The 19425-nt window shown below is 46.7% G+C and overlaps 2 protein-coding genes across 2 annotated transcripts; one reads left to right on the top strand and one right to left on the bottom strand.

Annotated features, from left to right (window-relative positions):
• Positions 1 to 4314: 4314 nt before the first annotated feature.
• Positions 4315 to 8153, bottom strand: POMK (protein O-mannose kinase). The gene is made up of 2 exons (XM_085309856.1): positions 7280 to 8153; positions 4315 to 6721 (listed from the first exon to the last, which is right to left on the bottom strand). Exons 1-2 carry the CDS (start codon positions 7550 to 7552, stop codon positions 5948 to 5950), a joined length of 1047 nt encoding a protein of 348 aa, XP_085165982.1. The 5' UTR covers positions 7553 to 8153; the 3' UTR covers positions 4315 to 5947.
• Positions 8154 to 8233: 80 nt separating this feature from the next.
• On the top strand, positions 8234 to 19388 carry HGSNAT (heparan-alpha-glucosaminide N-acetyltransferase). The gene is made up of 17 exons (XM_085309740.1): positions 8234 to 8452; positions 8593 to 8729; positions 9195 to 9316; positions 9864 to 9933; positions 10589 to 10658; positions 11730 to 11836; positions 12279 to 12355; positions 12982 to 13012; positions 13999 to 14159; positions 14681 to 14793; positions 15335 to 15456; positions 16009 to 16135; positions 16291 to 16377; positions 16877 to 16954; positions 17097 to 17167; positions 17315 to 17427; positions 18056 to 19388. Exons 1-17 carry the CDS (start codon positions 8240 to 8242, stop codon positions 18235 to 18237), a joined length of 1881 nt encoding a protein of 626 aa, XP_085165866.1. The 5' UTR covers positions 8234 to 8239; the 3' UTR covers positions 18238 to 19388.
• Positions 19389 to 19425: the final 37 nt, after the last annotated feature.

The following is a 19425-nucleotide window of genomic DNA, read 5'->3' as shown; positions in this document are numbered from 1 at the left end:
AGAACCACTTTTTTCTTGTTCCCAGGGACTCTCTCAACTGTTGGTAAGACATTACAATCATAATGATAGAATCAGTTTACAGTTCTGAGTTCTGCCAAATATCTCACAATTATATTTTGAAAATGGCACTGTTTCTGTTTCTCAGAGATAATAATCTGATGTTTTGTTTATGTGGCATCAAAGGAAAATATTGTTTTAGAACTGTGGTAGAATTTCAAAAAATTTATGTGGTACTCTAAACTTCTGATACATTTAATAGTTACCACTCCATTAAATAAAAAATACCATAGACTTTAAAAGTATCCCTCAAAATAAGAAAAAAGAAAGAAAAAACAAAAGCCTCTGTTCAGTTGAATAGGATACATCCATTGTATTTGCTCAGCATTTATCTAGAACGCTTTTTATGTCTGATGAAGTCCAACATGCAGATGAGTGGCAGTAAAGGCTACTCACCTGTACAGGGTTTAGTGGGACGGTGTTCAGGATGTAATGTAAAACACATAGCACACAAAAAGAAACATACTACATCAGACTTCAGCTACCCTTAAGCCTACTGGCAGCAATAGAGCATGACTTTTTTCAGACAATCTGGGAAGAGAACAGTACTTTGACTTTACAGGTTGCCTAGAGAGGTTGTAGAGTCTCCTTCTCTGGAGATACTCAAAACCTACCTAGACATGATCCTTTTTAACATGCTCTAGGTGGCCCTGCTTGAGCAGGGGGTTTGGACTAGATGATCTCCAGGGGTCTTTTCCAACCTCAACCATTCTGTGATTGACAGTACTATTCCTTGGATGATCCTGGGAAGAAAAAAGAAGGGGCAGTAGATTCAGACTGAACCTGTACTCTACTGTGAGACAGTCTCTTTCTGTTCTGTATCCTGTGGTACAAACCATACCTGATAAGGCCTAAACCTTATGAAGAAGTCTAGGGAATTTGTTTTAGCAGCTGCTAGCTGCACAAGAACAGAGGAAGAGCTGGCACAGCCTATGCTAGTAGTGGGCCCAGGTGCCCTGACACAGCTGGCACCTGCATGCAGACTGTCAGCAGGCTCAGCTGACGTGTCCTAGGTCTCCCTGCCTCCTCCACTGCTCAGGGCACATCAGTGCCCCAGAGGATGGCAGCTTGGAAGCTCTTTCTTGAGGCTGGGAGACAGCCTTTGCTTCAACTTGTTCTCCAGCTGATTGGATAGGGAGGACAGGAGGTGTTGCTGGGCTGCTGCAGGGACAGCAGACAAGGCAGAACCCAGGAGGGAAGGGCAAGGTGGTGTAGGAGATCACTAACCTTCAGGAAAGAGTTGTCCTCTCGCTGAGCGAGGAGCCAGACCCAAGGCCTTTGTCTCAACAATGGCAGCAAAATTACCTTGACACTAGAAGTCCTGTGGTCACTTGCACCAGCTCTACCTTGACACTGGCTACCCTGGGTGCTTTGGGGAGCCTGCTCTGAAGCTTCCTGCAGGAAGGGAGCACAAGTGTCAGTCCTGCCTCTTCTATGGCCTATCTGCCTGGGACTAGCTCCTTTGTCTATGCTTTTTTGGGGTGAGGGAAGAGGAGCAGTGATGCAGTACAAAGCCTGGCAGTAACCATCGCAGGTGTTCAGGAGAAGCATCTTTCTTGGGACAGGACAGGGAATGTGGCATCCTTGATTTGAGCTTCAGATGAGACCTCAAAAGCAGTTTTTGAGGGTAGGCAGAGCCATGCCAGTGGTCATGGCAGGGGCAGTCATGTCCACCAGCTCCAGAGAGAGGTGGAACATCATCCTTAAAGATGGCCAGGGATTGAACAAGGAGAGAGGGGCCCGAAGTTCTCCCACTGCAAAACAGGAATCTTTCTGATCTTCTTCATTTGACATTTGCCAGCAGACCTGTAAGAGCTATTCATACTGTGGCAGTAAAAACCCCAAACATTTATTGAGGCTGTCATTGATGGTGAGAACTGGAATGGACAGCAGAGAGAACTGGGAAGAGGTGAGGCAACTGCATACAGGACTGTATTGCCTCTCTTTTTTCCTGCTCCATGAAGGTATTTTGCCTATGCTCCAATTTGGGGAAACAGCTGTTGGAGAAAAGAACTGGAAACGAGGGAAGGACAATGTTAAGATGTAGGGAAATAGAAGGGGAGCTTGCAAACTCTTCTGACTTTACTGAAAGGCTGGAAGGTGATGACACTGATTGATACTTGTTTGAGGTTGGACCAGGTTAAGATTAAAAAGGAAGGTAAAATACATGACTACCATGAACAAGTCATAGGTGGTGGTCCCTTCATCTGGCCTGAGTCGCTCTTCTGACAGCCCTTACATCTGCTTTGTTACCCTGGTGACAAGGGATACAGAGAAGGCAGAATTACTGAATGCCTTCTTTGCTTCAGACTTCACTGCTAAGGGCAGCCCTCATGAATCCCATAGCCTGGACATGAGGGAGAAAGTCTGGAGAAGGGAAGACTTTCCTTTGGTTGAGGAAGATAGGATTAGAGACCTTCTGGGCAGGCTAGACATCCACAGATCTATGGGCCCGGATGGGATGCACCCACGGGTACTGAGGGAGCTGGCGGATGTTGTTGCCAGGCCACTTTCCATCATCTTTGAAAAGTCATGAAGAACTGGAGAGGCACCTGAGGATGGGAAAAAAGCCAATGTCACTGCAGTCTTCAAGAAGGGCAAGAAGGAGGACCCAGGCAACTACATGCTAATCAGCCTCACCTCCATCCCTGGAAAGGGGATGGAACACCTCCTCCTGGATGTCATCTCCAGACATATGGAGGAAAAGAAGGTGATCAGGAGTAGTCAGCATGGATTCASCAAGGGGAAATCCTGCTTAACCAATCTGATCGCCTTCTCTGATGGAATGACTGGCTGGGTAGATGAGGGGAGAGCAGTGGACGTTGTGTACCTTGACTTCAGCAAGGCTTTTGACGCTATCTCCCATAACCTCCTTCTAGGCAAGCTCAGGAAGTGTGGGTTAGATGAGTGGACAGTGAGGAGGATTGAGAACTGGCTGAAAGGCACAGCTCAGAGGGTTGTTGTCAGTGGAGTCTAGCTGGAGGCCTGTGGCTAGTGGAGTCCCCCATGGCTCAGTACTGGGCCCCATCCTGTTCAACTTTTTCATCAACGACCCAGATGAGGGGACAGAGTGCCTCCTCAGCAAGTCTGCAGATGATAGCAAGCTGGGAGGAGTGGCTGATACACCAGAGGGCTGTGTTGCCATTCAGAGAGACCTGGACAGGCTGGAGAATTGGGCAGAGAGGAACCTCTTGAGGTTCAACACGGGCAAGTGCAGAGTCCTGCATCTAGGAAAAATAACCCTAGACACCAGTACAAGCTGGGGACTGACTTGCTGGAGAGCAGCTCTGCAGAGAAGGACCTGGGAGTGCTGGTGGACAACAAGTTGACCATAAGCCAGCAATGTGCCCTTGTGGCCAAGAAAGCCAATGGTATCCTGGGGTGCATTAGGAAGGGTGTTGCCAGCAGGTCGAGAGAGGAGATCCTACCGCTCTACTCAGCCCTGTTGAGGCCTCATCTCAAGTCCTGCGTCCAGTTCTGGGCTCCCCAGTACAAGAGAGACATGGAGGTACTGGACAGAGTCCAGCGTAGGGCTACGAAAATGATCAGAGGGCTGGAGCATCTGCCCTATGAGGAATGGCTGCGAAAGCTGGGCCTGTTCAGCCTGGGGAAGACAAAACTGAGGGGGGATCTTATCAATGTGTATAAGTACCTGAGGGAAGGTRTCAAGAGGATGGGGCTAAGCTGTTTTCAGTTGTCCCATGTGAAAGGACTAGAGGCAATGGGCAAAAACTGAACCACAGGAAGTTCTGCCTGAACGAGAGGGGGAATTTCTTCACTGTGGGAGTGACAGAGCACTGGAACAGGTTGCCCAGAGAGGTTGTAGAGTCTCCTTCTCCAGAGATATTCAAGGCCTGCCTGGATGCAACCCTATCTAACATGCTGTAGGTGACCCTACTGAGCAGGGAGGTTGGACTAGGTGATCTCCAGAGGTCCCTTCCAACCTTACTGATTCTATGATTCTATGACAGACTTCCTACTGCAAACACAACACAAAGTACTGGCTCCAAGGCCAGTTCCTGGCTATGTTTAGTCACAAGAGAGTGCATAACTGCTAGTAACTAAAGATGAACTGATTTTAATGCTGCCATCTAGTGTTCCCACATAGACTGGAACAACAACCAACAAAAAAGGATTTTTTTTCAAGCTCCATAATGCTCTGTCCAGAACAACTGTAATATATTCACTATTGAAATACAAGACTGGGCAAAACACAAGTGAAACAGGAAGAAAAAGGGAAGAGGCACACAGAGGATCCAAAGCTTAAGGTGAATGTTTAATGAAACATCATCTTTTTAATTTGTATCTATTTCGCCTGGGAACAGAGACATCTCCAACGCAAGACAATTGCTCAGAAACAGAGTATGTCCCCATTTATTCTTTGCTTTGTGAAACTGATATGGATGCTTGCAAGGGGCAATAGTACACAACCGAGCAAGAATCCAAGCAGAAGCTTGTCCTAACCAAGCAACCAGCTTAAGAAGCTTGGTAGGGTCTTTTTGTCCTTGCTACTCTCATAAAAGGCAAATGCTTTGCATACTTCACAGCCACTAGATGCTGATATTTCTTTCAAATATACATAATGGCTAACAAGATGTCATAAGATGCTGCTGGGGGTACGTGCAAAGAATCTGATTCTTAGCCTTCAAAGCTTGATCCCTGCCTTTGAGGAGCTATAATCAAGTACTTTTGTAGCTGTTACACAGCTTGGATTCATGCTGGAATGGCAGAACTCTGATTAACCCTATTAATAATTGGGGCAAACAAAGTACATTTCATCAAGATTCTTTAAGGTGGTTGGAGTCAAAGTCCAATCAAACATGAAGCATCCCAAATCACTAGTCTCTTTTGAGACCCTGACTTCTGGCCTTGCTTCCTGAAAACCTGAGCAGAAGGGCTGCTAGCAAGAGGTCTGCTAGTTAGGACCACACAACTGGGCAATGGCAAAATCAGCCAATTTAAGAAAATAAAATGGTTGCAGGAAAGGAAAGCTATAATGAGCAACTTTTAAAGCATTCCTGCTGGTGTGCTATGGAATCAAGTATATATTTAGTCATTTGCAGGAAAGCTTTCCCATTTGTAATAAAATTTTAGTAGCAATAGAATACGCATGCATTTGAACATAGTATATAAAAATTGACAGCACATTCTCAGTCTTAATGTGACTTTTCTGGATGAAGGGCAACACCAGCACAAAATCCTCAGCAGAAAGAACAGTGTACTTCTTCTCTGCTTACAAATTACCACTCTAGTCAAGATCAGCATGAAAGTTTTCTCAGGCAGGCCCTTAGGTCTTTCAAAGACCTAGTCCCGGGGAGTCACAGCTCACCAAAATCTGAGGCGACCCAAAATACTCCTTTCTGACTGACTTCTGCTTTGTCTGCCTGGGGAGGTGAGTGAGGACTGTGTGGTTAGGTGATATGCCACAGACCTTCTTTTTGAGAGGGCAGCTGCTGAAATCAGGGGCGCTCCGTATAGCTTGGGTCAGTCTGCTCTCCAGTCCTCTGCCAGTCACTTCAAGTGGGCCAATGTTCCTTTTTGCTTTCAAGTTCCCAATAAAAATGGACTTTTTCTAAGAAAAAAAAATGTTTACATAACTTTTAAAAGAAAATTTCTAGGTTTTGAGGAAAACATTCTTCCCAGCACACCCACACTTCATTTCTCTTCCTTCTCCTCCTCTTCCAATGGTAGATAAAACGTGCCAATGGAAAACTCACACAACTCCCGAAGTTGGGTGGAATTTTTTTTAATCAAAAGATAAAACTACAAGTTTGCTGGTTCTTATCCTTCCAGTTTGTGGGAATAGAGATTTTGCTCTAGTATAGTCTTCAGGCAAGCTAAATAAATAGGAAGGACACCAACTTCAGTCCAGTGTATGTCCCATGATTTACTACAACATTTCCTTAGTGCCAGGCATGGCAGCCTCCCGAATAAGCAGAGTCAAAACTTTCCTGTAGGTATCTAAGACCTCTTGGGCAGAAGGCCTTTCAGCTGGCTCCTTCTTCTTACATGCTGCATGGATGTCAAACAAATGCAGTCGCACAATGTCACTCCCTTCTACATGGCCCAAGAAAAAACTGGAGACCTCAGGGATTTTCCATATGTCTGTTTTCTCATCATAGGGGGGCATGAGGTCATCATCAAATGGCACCTCTTCTCCATGGGGCCAACGCTGCTCAGGTGCTACAAACTCCCCCTGGATCTCCCGATGGCCACACTTCACCAGGATGCCAGCACTCCTGTTCACAAGCGGCAGAGCGTCCAAATCATTCACCAGGATGTGAAAGTCACTTGTGAGGAGATACTGCGAGAGCACCTTGTCCAGGTCATTGGAGTCGCACATTACAAAGGTGCCCAAGGGACTGCTGTGCAGAAAATGAATGATGCTCACATAGTCTATAGCAAGCATGAACCTCCGATGCCAGGTGTTCAAGCCTTTGTACTTGGGCATGTGCAGAGTTTCGTTCAGGCCCSTCAGGGAGCCTAGAGGATGGTACTCTGTGAGGATTGTGAACTGCTGCTCACAGTAGCCAAGAAGCCGGACAACATATTTACTCTGCAGTGCTTTCAGCATCTTCAGTCCATAGAGAAAGTCTTCCTGCAGCTCTGGGCTGGTGAGTTGTGAAAGGACCACTTTGTTTTCCTTCCACTCCGAAAGAAAGACCTGAGAACACGCAAGAGACACATAGGTATGTCTGGAGCCTTCTCCAATTAGAGTTACCGTGCACAGTCCTATGTTAACACATGACAGTGTTAGGACAGCATGAAGCCTTTCGGTAGGCCCACATACCTGTGACAGCCTTAGTGATGTCGTAATTACAGCACACAGGACATCACAATTTCTAAAGTTTTCCATTGGAATGGGCAACACTGACAAATTAAGTGATCAAAGGACTTCATCCCACCCAGTTTGTATCAACCTGTCTTTATCTGCCATGATTGCATCGCCCCCCCCCCAACAAGCACTTCACTCATCTCAGTGATTTTGCTTGCATGGTTGGATACCACTGGCTGCAAGTGAAGTAACAGCTAACCCCAGAACACGCTCTCATACTCTTTGGTGTACCCAACCAGTAGCCATAGTCCTCTGGATGTCTACAGCAACTAGCTGCTGTGGAGACTGTAACAGCGGTATAGGCTTTAATCATCCAGCAAACCTTACAAGCTGTTACACTCTCCAGTTTTTACATGGGGTGGAGATTGAAAGGAAAAGCAAACTCACCTTTTTCACAGCTCCCTCACCAATGCATTTGAGTTTTCTTACTTCTTTCTTTATGGCTTCACAGGACAGCCATGGGGAGCAATTCTTCACTGGGCCTAACCTGAAGTACCCAAAAGGGCAGAGGCTGGGGTCTGTATCGGTGCGTCCAGAAGCACCRTAAAAATTGTGGAGGTAGAGATAGAGGAGGACAGTCACGGAGAGCAGCACCAGCAAGGCCGCAGGGACCTCCCTTTGAGGAGACTCTCTTTGAATGAGGGGTGATTTCTTTGCCATGGCCCGGCCTCCTACATGCCATGGGAAAGACAGGCAGGCCACTGGCGTCAGCAGGAGAAGCCTGGGCGCAGTGGTCCGCGGGGCTTTCCGTCTCCAGGTGGTGCCAGGGCCTGTAGCGCACAGAGGTGAGGTGCTCCCCACCACAAAGGGCCGCTCAGGGGCCTGGCAGCTGCCTCGAGACCCACCCACAGGCTCCCGAGCAGCGGGCCTCAGAGCAGCAGGCCTCAGAGCAGTGGGGCCCCGAGCAGCAGGCTCCAGAACAGTGGGGCCCCAGAGCAGTGGGGCCCTGAGCACTGGGCCCCAGAGCAGTGGGCCTCAGATCAGTGGGTCTCAGAGCAGTGGGACCCCAGAGCAGTGGGGCCCCAGAGCAGTGGGGCCCGGAGCAGTGGGCCTCAGATCAGTGGGTCTCAGAGCAGTGGGACCCCAGAGCAGTGGGGCCCCAGAGCAGTGGGGCCCGGAGCAGTGGGCCTCAGATCAGTGGGTCTCAGAGCAGTGGGACCCCAGAGCAGTGGGGCCCCAGAGCAGTGGGGCCCGGAGCAGCGGGGCGTGGAGCAGCGGCCTTCCGAGCAGTGAGCTCCAGAGCAGAGGGCTCCTGAGCAGCAGCCTGTGGAGCTGGTGGAGCCGGGGACGCAGCTTCCTGGGCGGGAGCAGAGGCAGTGGGGCCGCCCCGGGGCGGAGCACGGTGCCATGGCGGCGTTGGTGGCGGCGCTGCTGGCGGCAGCGGCGGCGCTGCTGGCGGCGCCGGGCCCCCCGCAGGCGCACGGCGGCGAAGGGCTGCTGGCCACCATGCCCCCCGCTGCCCCACTGCCCCACCGCCTGGACCAGGCGCTGCTGCTGGTCCACAATGCGCTACCTGCCCAGGGCCTGCGACTCTCCGCCGTCTCCGCTGCTTGCCACCAGGTCCGCTTTCCACCCCCCCTCCTGCTTGCAGAAGGCTTCCCTTTTTATTATTTGCACTGTTTGCTAAGCAGGACCCTCTGGTGGTGGCAGGTGGTTCCCGTTCTGTTTCCGGGCCCTTACTTGCATTTCTTCTTTCCTAGTGCGCCTATCAGTTTCTGGCCTTCATCCCGGCGAACGGCAGCTCAGGAAAAGCAAGCAGGGTGGCTGTGGCCGTGGATACGCAGCATCCGCTCAGCCTGCTGCTCGATGGCTTTTCTGATGACAGAGAGCTCTGCAAGTATGTGACTCATCCCCGGGTAACACTAGCAGAGCTGCCTGCTATATGTATATGTATATATATATGTATATATTTCTTTATCTGTATATCTGTACCTATATATTTCCTCCTCCAGCTGTGCACCTAGGATTTAGGCTGTTGTTATCATTGCATCAAAAGGTTCTAGGTGCAAGCAAGAGACAGGGTGGTCCATGCCGTGCTGGCGTGCACGAGTCCCTAGTTTCTCCAGCAAAGAGGTTGCAGTTCAAGCAGGTGGCTGATGCAGAAGGGAGTGTGGGCAAACAGCCTGCGGGCTGGGCTTGGGCAGGGTGGCCCTGGCAAAGGTGGGCCCAGGAAGCTTTTTGCTGTATGGCTCTTCCAGGCCAAGTTCTCAATTCACTTTTCCTTAGAGTCCCCGAATGCTACCATGGTACCTGTGCATAGCCATGATAGCTCAGCAACTTTTGTTTCCTTTATCCTTTGCAGGATTTATTATCATTTTGGAGAAGCTGGCAATTATTCCCTTGAGGTAAAGACCATGAGCAGAAGCACCCAAACTGTTTCTTGTGACCTAATCATCAATGAAGACCCTATCAACAGCTACCTCCGTATGTAATGCTCTATTTTCCCCTCTCATTCTGCAACTGGCATGTCTCCTGGCAAAATCGACTTAATAAAAGCCCTTGTGGCCAGTTGTGCTGTGCTGAAGATGTGTCATGGGCCTGCTTCTCTTCTCACTCACCTTGTTACCTCCTTATGTCTCACAACCCTACCCTGAGGCTCCGACCAGGTTCAGGACTCTCACTGGAGGTGCTGCACAGCACAGCTTCTTTGGAGTAGGGGATAATCCAGAAAAATCAGTGGCAATGTTTCTGGAAGGAGTCCAGTTCTTCAGAACATGTGGCACATCTGCTCTTTCTTTGCCATTGCCTTGTGGTGAAAGTTTATTTTACCTTGCTAATGCTGAATTGCACTTCGAAACTAGTCTCTTTTTCTCTTTTATTTTCTCCGGGACTCAGGCTGCAGATACGTATTGTAGGGAGAAGGTGGTGTGACGATTGGTGGGCTGGGTTGGCTGCTGTACTCGTATCCCATGCGGCCAGACCCAGGTATCGAAATCAGATACAGAGGTGCTGTCTTCTCTCTATCATCTAGCTATTCTCTTTGCATTCCTGGTTTACATGGGGATCCTTGCTCTCGTGATTGTTGGACGCCTTCTCATGAAGTAAGTGAGTAGCGCGGCAACACCTGAAATGGGCACACGGGAAACGGGGCAGCTAGTTTAGAAGCACTTGTAGCATGGAAGTGCTCCGGAGTCCTGCTGGAGCTCTGCTTGCAGGTCAGCTGCCATTATCAGGTTGCTGTGCACAGGTTAAGCTGTGAGARTAAAAGCAGAGTAATGCAATATCTCCTGGGGGATATTTTATAGCCGCATAAGCTGCTGCTCAGAGCACTTATTTCACAGCAGCTGACATCCACTGTAAGCTCACCACGCTGCCTTGGCTTGCCATGATATGTTGGTGGGTCTAGCCCTGAATTGGCATTAGAGGTCAGTGGGACTTAAAGCATATTTAACGTAAGCAGGCTTCCATCCTGGGCACTCAGTGAGGTGGGTTATCCTTGCCTATAAACAACCTGAGAATAAAGCTCCCAAACTTGAGCTTGTAACGTAAGGCAGTGTAGTAACAGAACTGGACTTAGCGGAGCTTGCAGGTACCATATTGTGTATATGACCTGGGGATATACACATCCCCAGGATATATACAAATAGGGACTGTCTCAGCTTTTGATATACACTGCTAAATCATTGCTATGAAGATAAAATTGGCTATAAGGTATTGTTTTGTTGTTGTTGTTTTTTAACTGTCACTAATTTTCAGAATTGATCCAGTCAGGAACTGGGTTTGCAAGAAATTGAATCCTAGAGAAACCGATCGTATGATTAATTCCGTGAGTGACCACAGTATCCTTAATTCGTAGGCTGTAATATTTCCACCTTGGAGGGAGGCACGTTGAGGCTGGCATTTTGGGGCTTGATCACTGGTCTTGATCCCCTTGCACATGTTCCCCTTGACAAATCTTTTCTGAAGTCAGATAGGCAATATTTTGTCAATGGAGAGCGCTGGCCTGGGTTTCCATGCAAGTTGAATGGATTCCCAGCAGAGTTCTTGCAAGTCATGAACATCCAGCTTACCCCAGCTTACTAAACACCCTGTTTAGTTCCATTGAAGAAAACAGCTCACTGAAGATATCATCAACTTTTGATACAGGCAGTGTAGGGGAGGGGAGATAATGCTGGCTTTTGTATCTGCTTGTGGCATGATAGGAATTTTGCTGGTATCTCCGCTTGAGTCAAGATCTCTCTAGTAGCCCTCAATCTGGCATTTGCATGTGCCACGTTTTATACTGTGATATGGCAAGATCATTGCCACCTGGGCTTCACGTTTAGGAGGTCAGAACTTGACTGCATTCAAAAGAGCTGGGAAGAGAGCTCCTTGGTGATGTTTGGAGCTATTTCACAGCAGTGTCTGCTTCTTTGTGCCGTCACCAGAGCTGAGCAGAGCAATTTAGGGAACTAGATAAGGAAGAAGCCACTCCTGTTTTTGAAAGGAGTTTCCTCCTTTTTCTTGCTGCTTTTTAATGTGTCAGGCAAGAGCTGATGGGAGGGGATGGAACTCTCCTTTCTATGGGAGTCAGCAGCTGGATTTGCTCAGCTCTGCTCTAAAGCAGCAGTCGGGATGACAACAAGTATTTGGCCTGGATGGTTCAACTCTGGCCAAAGCCGGAGTGCGAAATATCTGCGTTTTTCTGAAGTGGAAGTTAATTGCAATATGGTGGAGCTGTAAAGAGGTGAGAAATAGCAAGCGGGAAACCAAAAGGAAGAGGAAGGTGGAGAGAACAGGCACAGACATAGTACTCAAAAGTCTGCAGGAACCTAAGGCTTAGTTTGCTGACTTCTGTTCCCGAGGCAGTTGGTGCCACTTCTGACTTCCCCTTGGTGTGTCTGATTTGTACCCAAAGGAGCTCGGGTCCCCGAACAGAGCAGATTACCTTAGCAGCGATCCCTCCCAGCATTTGTGGAGCACCGTCTCTCGGCAGCGACTGCGTTCCCTGGACACGTTCCGAGGGTGAGCAGAGACTTTCCCCGAGAGCTGCGTTTGCAAGGAGAATTGTATTTTGCAAAGGTGACTTGATGGCGTATAGGTTTATGCAGAGGATGGACAGTTCAAGGGGGTCTGTTTTGGTAGGAAGACAGTCAGGGGTTTAATTCCTGGATTTTCTGAAAGACTTCGAAGTTGAGCTCACCTGGGGAAACATTATAGTTGCAGAGAAGAGTGAACATGCTCTGTGAAGGAGCTTGCCTTAGTTCACCACTACCCATGATCTTTGAAGTGCTACCTCCTGGGAAGCAAAGCTGGAAGCTGGGTGCATAATCTTACTTTAAAAATAAAATAAACCAGAGTTACGGTTAGAAATGTTTTAATAGGGTAAATGTGAACTCTGCACTCCTACATACGTATTTCATTCATATGCAGTACTTTCCGTATGTGTTTGTTTTTGTCTTTTTAGGCTGTCTCTTATCCTTATGGTGTTCGTTAACTATGGAGGAGGAAAATACTGGTTCTTCAAACATGAGAGTTGGAATGGTAAAGTACAGTGGAGATGGTTATTCAATAGCAATATCTAGATATGGTTAGAACTGCAACTTGTGCCAAAAGCTGTGGCTCCACTGAAGGCCAGGAAGCCGCACCACTTTGCATCAGCAGAGTGTCTGGCCCATCAGCTGGTAGGAGAAGCACTACACAGTCCTTCTTATCGCACAGTCATGGGATAGTTTCAAACTACAAACTGTGCATAACCTTTTTATCTGTGACATGTTTGCATATCTTTAACTTTCTTGTGTTGTATAATGCCTGTAGCAGGGTCTAGTACCACGGTCAAGCTAAGGTGCTCAGTGCTGTGCAAACATAATAGCCTTGCTTGGCAGGCCAGTATTGAAGAGGTAGAGCACCGTGTTGCCCTAATGGAGAACAGCAAGGATCCCATCCCTAAAATCCTTGCTGAGACACAGCTGTCAGTGTTTTTGAAGACTAAAAAAGCAGGGAAGCAAGATAATTAGCTGTTTAGAGGTTCTGTTTATGATGTGTTTTAGATTTTGCGCTATCCAGTATCTGCAGGCAGCCCACAATTCCTCTGGAAACTCAACAATAATGTTGTTAACGTTTAGGGGAGTTTTGAGGCGAATAACCTGTTCTTTCTTATTTCTTTGTAGGATTAACAGTGGCAGATCTAGTTTTTCCATGGTACGTTTTCCTGAAGAATAGTTGTTGCACTGAGTGATGGTTGTGCTAAAGGTTGCAAGGGGATCACTGCATGCACCTCACACCCATGGGGCAAGGGATTTGGAGGAGTGAATTTGTGTTAAACGTTTAATGGGAATTACTCCTTCTAGATGACAGCATGGTCCTTATGAACTAGTAGAAGAGCAGGGTGCTTCCGGCTGCCCCGTATCCTTCTTTCTCCCCTCATGCAAAGGCCATGAGAGCAGCAGAACTGTGAGAGAGGGCCACACTTTCCAACAGGAGTGCAATATTCCTGTGAAGCCCACTGCCACACTATTTTATTAAAAACAATTAATCTGGCAAGTTTCAAAGCTGGACTGGTGATTATATGGATAATAAGAGTATCTATAGTTAAAACACCAGTGGGAAGTTTGGCTAAGCTAATCTCTTTACAGCTAAGGAGAGTGGTTCTAAGGGGCAACAGCTATCACATATGCCTCTACCATGCTTTTCTGAAGTACGCACTGGTTCTGCTTACTTCTGGAGATGGAAGTTGGACTGAGGTGGACTGTGAGCCTAATCTAGTTGAGCAGCTCTGTATTCCAGATATAGAGGAGGACCAGGTCAAATCTGAATTTGAATTGCAGCTTTGCAGCTTGTACTTTGCCCCTATGAAGATGGTAACTTAATTCCGAGCAGTGTTTTTTTTTTTTTAATAGCATATATATTGCTGCCAAAAGACCAAAATGCAATTACTTTCCCGAACTTTCTCTCTCCAACCAACCAGTGAAGGACATGGAAAAGATTCCATGAGGCACGCTCATCTGAGAGTTCCTAGCAATCCAAGGAAACAAGTTGTCTGATTTCACTCAGTGCACCTAGGTTTCTGTTGAGCCCATTTAGGATACTCTATTTCACAGCATTATTGTTTGCCATCTTGCACGTATGTAATGAGACATCAGCCGAGACTTTTGTCAGCTCCATTTCCCGACTGCTGTCTTCTCTAGGTTTGTGTTCATCATGGGGACATCAGTATCACTATCCCTAAGCTCCATGCTAAGGTGGGGAAGTTCCAAGAAGAAGGTGCTCGGGAAGATCCTCTGGAGGAGTTTTCTGCTAATCCTACTGGGAATCATAGTTGTGAATCCCAATTACTGCCTTGGACCACGTGAGTGGCACTTGCTCTGTTCCTTTTGTTTCTCTGTTTGTTGCTCCTGCTACCTGGGCTAGGCTTAGGAGAGAAGGCAGTGTCAGCACTGCCATGCAGATCACTTCGAAGGGTCCAATAGTCTCCTGCAAAGTGCTTGTAAGGACAAGCTGCTCAGCTCTGCACTGCTTAATTTCCCATAGCTTTGGAAGTCAGAGGCAGCTGATGAGCTAACACAAGGGCGCCTTGCCTCTCTATTAGGTTTTAATCAACATTGAAATGAAGCAGCACTTGTAAAAGGCATCCCGCCTGTATGAGACTGAAGCCACAACTCATTCTGTCTGACCACTGTGCCTGCTACTCCGTGTCCTTGCAGTAGTGGCTTTCCCAGGGTTATCATTTACGGAAAGCGGGGTGGCAGAGCGGGGGGTGCCTCACATATCTGCAGGTATGTTAGGTCTTAGCTCCCTCCAAAGGAGCTTGCTTTCATGTTTACAGAGGTGCCCACGTTTGCTCTCTTTCTCACTGTGTGCTTTTTCCAGTGTCCTGGGATAATCTGCGCATCCCTGGGGTGCTCCAGAGACTGGGATTTGCGTACCTCGTGGTTGCTGCTCTCGAACTCCTCTTTACAGGAGCCGGGGCTGAGACTGTGACAGTGAGTTATGTGGCTCAACGGCAAGTGATACTGGAGCATAGTCCTAGAGCTTTGTCTGTTCAGCGCGCGCAGAAGAAACAACAGGAAAACGTGTGCCGTCTCCCCTGAGGTGTCGTGCGGTGTGACCTCGGGGCCGGTGGTGCGCCTGCTGCAGCGGGCGTCCCACGTAACTGGCCCAGTTGCCAAATCACAGAGCCAGCTGGGCTGCAACTACTCTTTCTCAAGGATTATGAATACCCCAAAGTATCCCTTCTGTGGCCTTCCTAGAGTCTGCTTTTCCAAAAAGATTTTTTTTGTTCTGCTCGTGAATCAAAATATCTTTTGCCAAGATCAAAAATACTGTAGGCTTTTGTTTTTGTTTTTTCCCGAGTGTCTGGATATTCTTTCTTAAGATGAAAGGTCCAGTGTAGAATCCAATGTTGTGATGCCAATGGCTCCCTCCTGTATCTGGGGAACAGCCTGTAAGGAAATACAGGATGCCCCCCAGGGCATAGTCTTTACTTGCCAGTTAATGCTTTCCTCCTTGCTCTGTCTCATGCAGGAGATGCCATGTCCTGCTCTGCAGGATATTCTCCCCTACTGGCCACAGTGGATTTTCATTTTGACATTAGAAGCAATTTGGCTCTGCCTCACCTTTTTGTTACCAGTACCAGGTTGCCCCAGGTAAGACATTGCACTCAGAGTGCTTTCTACAGGCCATTGGTTTGGTTTTTCCTACTGAGCAGAAAATATGTTTCAGCATCTGTAGCCCTTAGTTTTAGTGAAGGACCCCAACAGGGTCAAGGGAAGCATTTATTACGTGAGAAACCTTTCTTTACTTTGGTACAAAACGGCTGGGGTGAGATGGGTGACATCCTTTCTAGCTAAAGAAGAGGCTTAAAATCTCCCGGAGGTCAGTGTTGAAAGATATGATTATCTTCATATCATAGCAGCCTCTGTCTTTGCTCCCACGAAGGTGAACACCTGCAGAGCATGCAGAGCAGCTGGCTGGGTAGCTGGGGCTGAGCTGGAGTGTTGCTTTAGGCTCCCAGTTTTGCCTGGTCCCCTCCTTATCCAGCATTATCAAATCACCAGCCAAATGTCATGTAGGGCCTGTGTTACACTGCATGCCACCAGCCAGGAAAGAGATCTAGTGTTTTGGGGCTTGTGGGCCACCTACGCTTCAGGTGGAGCAGAGTAATGCTTAGCGCCGTAACCTGCTTCCTTCTGTCCTAGGGGCTATCTGGGTCCTGGTGGCATTGGCGATTTTGGAAAATATCCTAACTGCACTGGAGGAGCAGCTGGTTACATTGATCGTTTGCTTCTTGGAGAAAAGCATATATATCAGCATCCCTCGTCAAGCGTAAATAGCTTTTGGTTTGTAGGATGATGCTGCAGGCTGGCACTGAACACGGTGGTCAGCAGGGGCTTAGGAATGGCATGTGGACTGAGGAGGGGGATGGAAGAGAAAAGAGGCTGGTTGCTTGCATGTACTATACTAACTGCTCTTTCTCTAAGGTGCTTTACCAAACAAAAATGCCGTATGATCCTGAAGGCATCCTGGGAACCATAAATACCATTTTCATGGCATTTCTGGGATTGCAGGTACCGCTTTCCTTGTTCTTGGCTGTGTGTTGTAATGAGGAGATTTGAAGGTACCTTGTAGGTGGAAGGGCAGCTTGGGATTTTTTTTGTTTGTTTGTTTGTTTTGTTTTTTTTATTTATTATCTATCAGTAATTTTGCGTTAGATACTTCCAAGCCTTCTTCTCAATTTCTGTAAGGGCTGGATATAAGCTCTCAAAACAGCCACCTGGAAACTTTCTTTGCTTATTGTAAGATTGGGTTGATGCTGGCCTGTGCATTTCTGAAAATGGGGCTAAGAGATGCGGAGATTTGACAGCCTAATTTTAGGCATCCAGTTTTGAAGGTCTTAATCGTAGGTGACCCATGTTGAATCCTCCAGCTGCCTAGTTAATTCATATAAAACCTTACTGGTGTTCTCCACCCTAACACAGGTGGCCAGTGGAAAATACATCTGGCCTGCTATGTAAACGAAGTTACATTTCTGGGCACTAATTGATTTTTATGTTCTTTTTGTATGAGGCGGGAAAAATTATCTTGTTTTACAAAGACCAGCACAAACAAATTATGAGTCGATTCTTCATATGGAGCATAGTAATGGTAAGTCAGATACTGCCTTTGTTTTGTATAGTTTTATTAGGCAACTCTTTAACAGGTGTGAGTTTTTTTAATGCAACACAAACTTTCTATTTCTGAAACACATTGCTGTCATTACATAATCTTCAACAACTTAATATTTCAGGGAATTGTTTCTGCTGCCTTGACAAAATGTTCTAAAGATGAAGGGTTTATCCCCATAAACAAGAACTTATGGTAAGCAAAAAAATACCACTTTTAGTATGGTATTAGTATAGTTTTAGTACTATTTTATCTAGGAGCTAGTTTTTCCTTTCTTAAAGTCTCTCTGTATATCACACTGCTCTAAATAACCTTTTCAATCTCTACTAAAAATGTGCGTAGGTCAATATCGTATGTGACAACCATGAGCTGCTTTGCCTTCATCCTCTTACTGCTGATCTATTACCTGGTGGATGTCAAGAGACTGTGGTCAGGTGCTCCATTTTTCTACCCAGGTCAGTAAAATCAAGACAGAAAACCTACTCTGTCCAAAGCTTTCTGGACTGATACTATCCTATCATGTTTTCTGTACTTCCCTTGGCATTATGAGCTAAGATTTAGAATGAGGTGCCCTGAAGGGAATGGGAAGATGGGTGGGATGATGGCAATGGTATCTTTATTTCCTTCCAGAAATCGCAGAGCTTGGAATGGCAATTTGCCTATAATTGTGATAATCATCTGGTCAAATAGGTTGGCACTCGGTCTCTTTGAAGACAAATCATTTAATTGCGATAGGTCTTGTCACTAAAATTGTAGGAGTACTGGTTTGGTTGTATTTTGAATTTAGTATCTTGGTTATCCGTCTTTCTTTTTTATAAATGTTTGGAGAGGGCAACTCCTTCCCCCTAGATTTTATATAAAAGTACCAGATGTAGCATCATCGGGCAAGTAAGATCAGTGATCAAAACTTAATAGTATTGGAAGTCAGGATAGGAGGAGGGTGGTGGCAAAGCGATTAGCTTTTACAATTAGCCGTTATGTCATTGCTGCTCCACTTCACAAGCCTGGCATACCTCTGCCTGCTTGCAGCAAAGCAAGCTTATGGCTGTTCTTTCTGATGGTATGACCTGTGCTTACTTTCAGGAATGAACTCAATCCTGGTCTACATTGGCCACGAAGTATTTGAAAACTATTTCCCTTTTAAGTGGAAGATGCAAGACAGTCAATCCCACGCAGAGCACCTGACTCAAAACCTTACTGCAACAACTCTTTGGGTCATAATATCGTATGTACTCTACAAGAGAAGGATATTCTGGAAAATCTGATGGAGGTGGTCAAAGTGTAGTGGGCAAAGATTCTGATGGGGAAAGCACGTTATGTAGGTTAGCCTGAAATTTTGCCCCTTCTGCTAGGCTGTATTACTAAAAAGGGATTATAGTTCAAGTTTACAGTTCCATGGAAGTTGTCTTCACAAGTTTCATGTGACCTAAGGGACTGCATTTTCATATTTAGCAAAAAGTTACTAACCTGCTGCAGTTGTTCCGTCTGTTTCCTGCATTTTGCATATATTTTACCAATCTCTCTTTTGTATAGGAAAACTGAACATAATGCAGCAGTTGGGCAGTTAAGACAGCCTGACAGTGCTCACAAAGGGAACTACAAGGGATTTGGGGTGGTGATTGCAAGCGATTATCCAAACGGGACTGCGGTAGTGCTTGTTGGATCTGCTGAGGCTCCCAACTCACGTGGGCTGGGGTTTGTAAAAGCTCTTGGCATTTGCAGCATCTGGGTGCCACTCTGACTGCTGACACGTCTTTAACTTCGTTGTCTTTTTGACTCAAGAGCACCGGCCGTGTCCTCAGCCCTGCACCTGCACACTGAGGTGCAGCAACTGTCTGGGAAAGCTCACGATTACCTGCGTGCTACAAAGCGCTACGGAGAAAAATGACTTGGCTGCTATTTCTTTGCTGTGCTGTCACTGGGTCTTAGGTGAAAGCTCTGGGTTTAGGGTCCTGCTGAAATCTGTTGCCAAAGATCTCTTCTAATGGGTTACTAATTGGCATGTAACTGCTACAGTGGTGGGTTTAGCAGCCTGTGTGTGTGTTTTGGGCCTTTGTGTTACATACCTGTAGCATAGATGAGGTCTTAGTTTCATCTGCTGCGCTCTAGGAGTGCAGAAGAGCCATTCCCTCTTGATTTTCATATAATCACGTTGATACTACCAAAGTTCAAAGCAGTCCTCTTTATAAATTGGATTTATGTAAAGGCCCCAGCAATATGAAGACACTTGGAGGAAGTTAAAAGGCAGACTTTAGCCAAAAAGGAGGAAAGAGGTAACAGGCCGAGTATGTTCAATGTAAGGGAAAAAAAGAAAAAGAAAAAAAAGAGTAAAAATACGGTATTTTCTGGAAACTCAAGAAATTCAGTCATACTGTGATTTCCAAACTAGTCCTAATAAAATGCCTGAAAAACTCTACTACGTTCTTCGTGTATAAAGATTGAAAAAAAACATT

This window comes from Rhea americana, unplaced genomic scaffold, assembly GCF_003343005.1.
Source record: "Rhea americana isolate MKP2758 unplaced genomic scaffold, rheAme1 scaffold_107, whole genome shotgun sequence".
NCBI lineage: Eukaryota > Metazoa > Chordata > Aves > Rheiformes > Rheidae > Rhea > Rhea americana.
This window is presented reverse-complemented; position numbering and strand designations above follow the sequence as displayed.